At 49.3% G+C, this 6,741-nt stretch overlaps 1 protein-coding gene across 1 annotated transcript; it reads left to right on the top strand.

The window, feature by feature from the left end:
• Positions 1-2,624: 2,624 nt before the first annotated feature.
• LOC119860108 (14 kDa phosphohistidine phosphatase-like) lies at positions 2,625-5,620 on the top strand. The gene is made up of 3 exons (XM_038413352.2): positions 2,625-2,881; positions 3,407-3,531; positions 5,399-5,620. The coding sequence occupies exons 1-3, from the start codon at positions 2,740-2,742 to the stop codon at positions 5,489-5,491; spliced, it is 360 nt and encodes a 119-aa protein (XP_038269280.1). The 5' UTR covers positions 2,625-2,739; the 3' UTR covers positions 5,492-5,620.
• Positions 5,621-6,741: the final 1,121 nt, after the last annotated feature.

The raw sequence follows: 6,741 nt of genomic DNA, 5'->3' as shown, positions 1-6,741 counted from the left end.
AGCCAGAGGGACCTGCCAGGGGGTGAGGTGGGGAGTCCCGGCAGTGCTTACCTGGGGCAGCTCCCAGGGAGCATCCGGCAGGTCCCTTGGCTCCTAGGGGTGGGGTAGCATAGCTGGGGGGGAGCAGGGGAAGTGGCCGCTCCCCCCACTGATCACATCAAAAGTGGCGCCTTAGACGCTGACTCTGTGGGTGCTCCGGGGCTGGAGCACCCACGGGGAAAATTTGGTGGGTGCAGAGCACCCACCGGCAGCTCCCCGCCCTGCGCCCGGCCCCAGCCCCAGCTCACCTCTGCTCCGCCTCCGCCCCTGAATGCACTGCCCTGCTCTGCTTCTCTGCGCCCCCCCATCCCCACCCTGGCTTCCTGCGAATCAGCTGTTCGGTGGGAAGCCTGGGAGGGCTGAGAAGCAAGTGGCGGCTTCACACTCAGGCCGAGGATGGCGGAGGTGAGCTGGGGCGGGGAGTGGTTCCCTTGCGTGCCCCCCCCGCCCCCGGGATTACCTGCTGCGGCATGGGCGGCCCTCCTCGCACCCTCGTTCCGCTTGCTTCTCAGCCTGCCTTGGCTTCCCGCGCGAACAGCTGACTTGTGGGAAGCCTGCGGGGGCAGAGGAGCATCAGGGCGGCTCGTTCGGGGAGGAGGTTGAGGCGGAGCAAAGGTGAGCTGGGGCCGGGAGTGGGGTGGAGAGCAGCCAGTGGGTGCTCCGCACCCACCAAATTTTCCCCTTGGGTGCTCCAGGGGTGGAGCATCCATGGAGTCGGCGCCTATGGCACCACTTTTGACCAGTTAAATTTAGAAGCCCTTTTAGAACCAGTTGACCCTCGCGGAACAACCAGTTCTAAAAGGGCTTCTAAATTTAACAACCGGTTCTAGTGAACCGGTGGGAACCAGCTCCAGCTCACCACTGGGGGCAGAGCCTCGGAAGAGGTACGGGGCAGGGCAAGGGTGTTTGGTTTTGTGCAAGTAGAAAGTTGGCAACCCTAATGGTGGCGGGGACCAAAATCTCCTCAGCGAAGTGGGAGCGTGGGGGGCACCAACTGCCACCTGCATATGGTGTGGGGGAAACCCTCAGCTAAAGCCCTGCAGTGGGACTGGGATCCCGTGGGTCTCGCTGCCATAACAACTGGAGTGGATAAAATGTACTTTGTTGCAGGCAGGACTGGGTGGACAAAAGAAACCAAACTATGGTAATTTGTGGGACTAAATCTCTTGTCAGTTTACCAAGAGTAGCCTATTTGGAAAAATGCTAATTATTCTGTTTCAGGTTTCAGAGTGGCAGCCGTGTTAGTCTGTATCAGCAAAAAGAACAAGGAGTACTTGTGGCATTTCAGAGACTAACAAATTTATTTCGGCATAAGCTTATGTGAGCTAAACCCTCTTCATCAGATACATGCAGTGGAAACTACAGTAGGAAGATATATATATACAGAAAAAAAAGGAGTACTTTTTGGCACCTTAGAGACTAACACATTTATTTGAGCATAAGCTTTCGTGAGCTACAGAGCTGTAGCTCACGAAAGCTTATGCTCAAATAAATGTGTTAGTCTCTAAGGTGCCACAAGTCCTCCTTTTCTTTTTGCAAATACAGACTAACAAGGCTGCTACTCTGAAACCATATATATACACACAGAGAACATGAAAAAATGGGGGTTGCCATACCAACTCTCTTTCCTATATATACTTAGCTCCCTTGCTCCGAATCGGGCGTAGTACACCAGCTCAAGGCAGGTCAGAGAATCACACTCCCTGGTTTTGTTGTTCTGTGACATCACATATGCACAGACTGTCACTGTTGGATCAGCATGCTGTGAGTGCTGTGAGCAGTTTTCCCATTAAATGTTTTTTTTAAAAGCAGTGATAATCCCGACATCTAAATAATGGTATGTTTCAAAGTTTCCAAAATGGTGCTTAAGCAGTTTAAAAAAAAAAAATCCAGTTTTTTTTTTAAAAGAACTTACTTTTTGTAATCGTTACAAAAAATCTGCACACTGTGAGGCAAAATTGTGGTGCAATTTGTTTTGACGTTCCATCTGATATACACGACAGCAGTTTGTCATACATAGAATTTCAGCAATGTAAAGCAAGCTTGCCTTTTTTTAAATAAACGTTTTAACACTTAAATGTAAGCAAGGGATTTGATGTCTGTTATGACGGAGGTTAAAGTATTTTTACATCGTTTAAGCAAGATTTGTTTTAGTCTTTTAGTGGTAAAAATTATGTCTGAATTCTGTTTATATGTATATTAACCAACTTTTTTTTTTTTAGTAGCATGGGGGACTCTGTTTCTCCTGCAGGATTTGCAGGGTTTTGCAGTGGGAGCAGGATAAAAATGCAAAAAGTAGCCCCACGAAGGGCTCTACCCTTAGCCCCTCAGGGTTGTTTGTGGCCTGACTCATGACTATTGACCCTTTGAGGACAGCGGGGCTGGATTTTTTAAACTCTCCCAACATTAAGGCCTGGCTCGTGATTTTGGGGATTTGGCCCCCGAGGTTGGCCACAGCTGGGCACCTAGGCACAGCAGGTGGCTGGGGAAGGAGCCTAGGGGAGGCTTTAGCTCCCCGTCATTCAAGGCGGGGAGGGAACCTGTGTCAGTTATACCCCACCCCCTAACGGCTTGAGCCGCCAACCGCCGTCCTAACCCCGCCCCCGCTGGCACGAGCCAGTAACCGTTGCCTTAGCCCCGCTGCTTAGCGCATGCGCGGGGCAGCGGCGGGCGACCCGCTCTCAGCCCCGAGGGGTGGCCATGGCCGGGCAGCTAGAGTCGGTGCCCGCCGTGGAGATCGATCCGGACGGCACGTTCAAGTACATCCTGCTGCGGGTGCAGCGCGCGGGGGGGGCCGAGCACCGGGACGTCGTCCGGGGCACCGCGGCCGCCGAGTTCCACAGTGAGTCGGGGCCGCGAGCCAAGGGGGGGCTGGCGCCTCGTGCACCCCCCGGGGCCCATCCCGCCCCTTGAGGGGGGGAGCCGGCTGCCCCGCCGTGGGCCGCTCCACTGCTGCTGCAGCAGCACCTCCCGGGTGGCCCGGCTCCCGCGGAGCTGCTGTGCGGACAGCGCTCTCCGCGCTGAGCGGGCCGCTGCCCTAACCCTCCCCTCCCCCCCCCGAGCGTCTTCATCGGGAATGCGCCTGCGCCGCGCCGCGTGAGGAGTGACGCGCTGGTGCCCAACCCTGGTACGTTTCCGTCAGAAACGTGCCCGTCTGAGCAGCCTCCGACTTGGTGGGACGGTGGAACCGTTCTGGGGTTTGCTAGGCCCCAGCTGTGTAAGTAACAACGGGTCTTTTCCTTCGCTTACCAGCTTCCCCAAGGGAACTGGAAAAAAATACTAAGTCGCCGAAAAGAGAGGACTGAAAGTAATCACCAAGTGAAACCTGAGTTTCTGCTTAATGGATTGAAATGGCTTCATTTTGCAGATCATATATTTGAAAAAGTAAACCCTGAAATGGAAAAGTTGGGCTTTGAATGCAAGTGCCTTGGAGGAGGAAAAATTGACCATAATAGCAAAGACAAGAAAATGCGGGTATTTAGTCTTTCCACAGTAAGTGCCATGTATTAGTTTCCTTTCAAATCCAACATTTTAGGGCTCTAGTTAAAAATACTAGTAATAATTCTCAGCACTCTGATGGATCACTTGTAAGCGTTAATTAGTTAGTCCACACAGCTTGCCTCTGAGGTGAGTAAAGATGGCCTATTTTAGATGGGGAAGCTACAGCAGAGAGGTTAGATTGATTTACCCACAGTCACACAGTAATTGGTGTCAGGGTTGTAACTGGAACTCAGCAGCTCCTGACTCCCAATCCTGTACTGTAGCTATAGAGCATGCCTCTGTCTATGTATCTCTTACTTACATGGCTCAGTCTGTAAATACAGTTTGTTTATAAAATGACCCACAGAAGCAATGAATTATCCATATATGTGGAACACACTGGAGTCTCCATCCCATCTCGTCACTGCAGAGAGTAAATGATAAGAAACAAGGATTTCTTGAGTTACTAATGTGGAACAGAGCAGACTAGTTCCATGTGATGTAAAGACATGTTGTTTGAATCCTGTATAGAAAGTAGCAGTTCTTCAAGGTCACTTTTCCTCCGGGTCAGTTATAGCCCCAAACCGGCTTAAACTTTTTTTTTTTTTTTTTAAATTAGGGCTCTTTCTCAGATATCATATTGTGGGGGCAAAGCTCCAGGGGGAGGGGAGATGGCATGCAACATTAGGGGTCTTCTAGAGCCTGCTCAATATTTGGTCATGAATTGTTTGATTCTGCCACAAACTCCTGGATTAGTGTTGGTGGTGTGCAGCACAGGCGGCAGCATCTCTCTCTTCTGCCACCAAGATAGTGGGAGAAGGGACAGTCAACTATACCCCACACTTTGTTTGTCCACCATTGTGCCCTGAACTTTATAGAGGCGTACTGTGTAACTGCAAAGTTTCACTTTGTCAGACAGAAAAATGGAAATGCAAAAAAAGCTGAATGGCACTCTGGAATAGCAGGTTACATCTTGGCCTGTAAATCAAAGCAACTTGGCTCTTGTCCTGGTGTTTTGTTGTGTGACTTTAAAAATAGGGACGTAGTTAGGTTAAATGGGGCTATTGATACTTAGCTCTTGGGTAGACTATGAGAATTAGAGAAATGCTTGAGGAGTTCTTTGTAGTGAACTCTGTGGCTGGGATTAAATAGATTGAGCTCCTTGAGACTTAAAGCAATGACTGAGCCAGCACTGGAGCTCAGCTACTAATTTCCTACATTAGTGGGGGTGGCTTAGACAATAATTTAATAGCAATACATGTTGAGATGCAAAAAGTTCAAGCTTTCTAACCATTAAAACACAAATTGTCAACATCACATGTCAAAATACACAAAGTAAATATCCTTAAATCAAACTAAGTTTTCAAACAGCATGTTTTTCTTTGCCTGTCTGTACATTTTGGTTATTATCAATGAAAATATTTTTTGTGTATATGGTGAAATCGATGTTTACCAATTAAAAAGCTAATTCTTCCAAGACTACTTATGTCTGATATAGCCATGCTTGTTTATGTGGGCAGACCTTGTGTGTAGAAAACGACTCTTTGTATTAGTTGTGTAACATGCAGTTTAAATGTCAGTTTACTTGTGTGGTCCTCTTGGAGCAGAGTTAAGGCTCTTATGGTTACCTAAGTGAGAATCAATGCCTTGTTAAGGGCAACTTTAACTCTGATTTTTCCTGGCTTCTAACTTTGAAACATTTTAATTCAGATATTCTTGAGAGGTAATAAACAGAACTTGGTTCACCTCAGTGGGACTTCTGTGCAGGGGGAAGCATAAGGCCATAAATCTGGATATTTAAAATGTTAACTGGAACTTGATACTCCTGTAGCCTTATATTTTGTATCCCTTTAAAATCTTTTGTTATCTTTTTTTGCAGGGATATGGTAAAGCAGATCATGCAGTGACCGTAGAAATACTGAAAAAAGTATACCAAGACTATGAAATCACTTGGTCAGATGACAAGAAATGAAAATCTATTCTGGAATCTGAAATACAAATCAGTTTGCACTCTAGCTGTTGATATAGAATTGAAGTCTACATTGTGTTCAAATAAATCACTGTTAGCTTTATCTGAATAAAAAGATTTGTGTGTTCTCCATCTTTTAGTAATTGGAATTAAATCCTACTGGGAAAACAGAGAGCAGCATAAATGCTGACAAGGTTAGAAGTATAATAAGAAAGAATTTGAAAAGCAACTAGCTAAAGACACAAACAATTAGCAAACTAATTTAAATACATCGGAGGTAGGCAGCTTATCAGTCAATAGGGCTACTGGACAATCCAGGTGCTAAAGGAGTACTCAAGCAGAACAAGACTTGCAGAAAAGCTAAATGCATTCTTTGCATCTGTCTTTATGCTAGAGCAGTGTTTCCCAAACTAGGTCCCCGAGAGTACGCCGGGGGTCCGTGGGCCATGCTGAGAAACTCCTCCCCCTCCCTCTTAGCATTCCGGGAAACAGGCTTCCTACCTGCCCTGGCTCCTCACCACTCCCAGAAGCAGCCAGCATGTGTCTTGGGGGCGGGGGGGTCTCAGAGCACTGCCTCCGCAGTTTCTATTGGCCAGGAACTGCAGCCAGTGGGTGCTGCGGGGGCGGTGCCTGCAGGCAGGGGCAGCAGGCAGAGATCCCCTGGCTTCCCCACCCAGGAGCTGCTGACTGATGGATAGGCTGGTCACTTTTAGGAGCGGACCCTGCTAAGCGCCTCACCCCCTCACACATCCAAACTCCCCCCCAGAGCCTGCACCCCACACCCTCTTCTGTGGCAAAATTGCCTCCTGGACCCCACCCACTCTTGCACCCAAACTCTCCCCCCAGAACCCGCACCCTAACCCCCTGCCTCAGCCTAGTGAAAGTGAGTGATGGTGGGGAAGAGTGAGCGACACATGGAGTGAGCAGAGGGCAGGGCCTCAGAGAAAGAGTGGGGCAGGGCAAGGCTGAGCAGAGGAATTGGGGGTCCCTGAAAAATTTTACATCAAAAGGGGGGTCCTTGGGTTGCTAAAACTTGAGAATCACTGCTCTAGAGTATTGGGACTAATTGTCACTGGGATGGGCCTGGCCTGGACCTGTCATGGGCACCCCTCCCCGAACCCAGCCCTGGACCTGTTGCAGCCGGGGAGCCACTGAACCTAGTTCTGGCCAGACCTGCAGGGGCCAGCAGAGGAGCACCTATGCTGCGGCCCCAGGCCTGGAGCTGCCGCTGCAGAGAAAGGCGCCTCTCCCCC

Source organism: Dermochelys coriacea, chromosome 8 (genome assembly GCF_009764565.3).
Source record: "Dermochelys coriacea isolate rDerCor1 chromosome 8, rDerCor1.pri.v4, whole genome shotgun sequence".
Classification (NCBI taxonomy): Eukaryota; Metazoa; Chordata; order Testudines; family Dermochelyidae; genus Dermochelys; species Dermochelys coriacea.
This window is presented reverse-complemented; position numbering and strand designations above follow the sequence as displayed.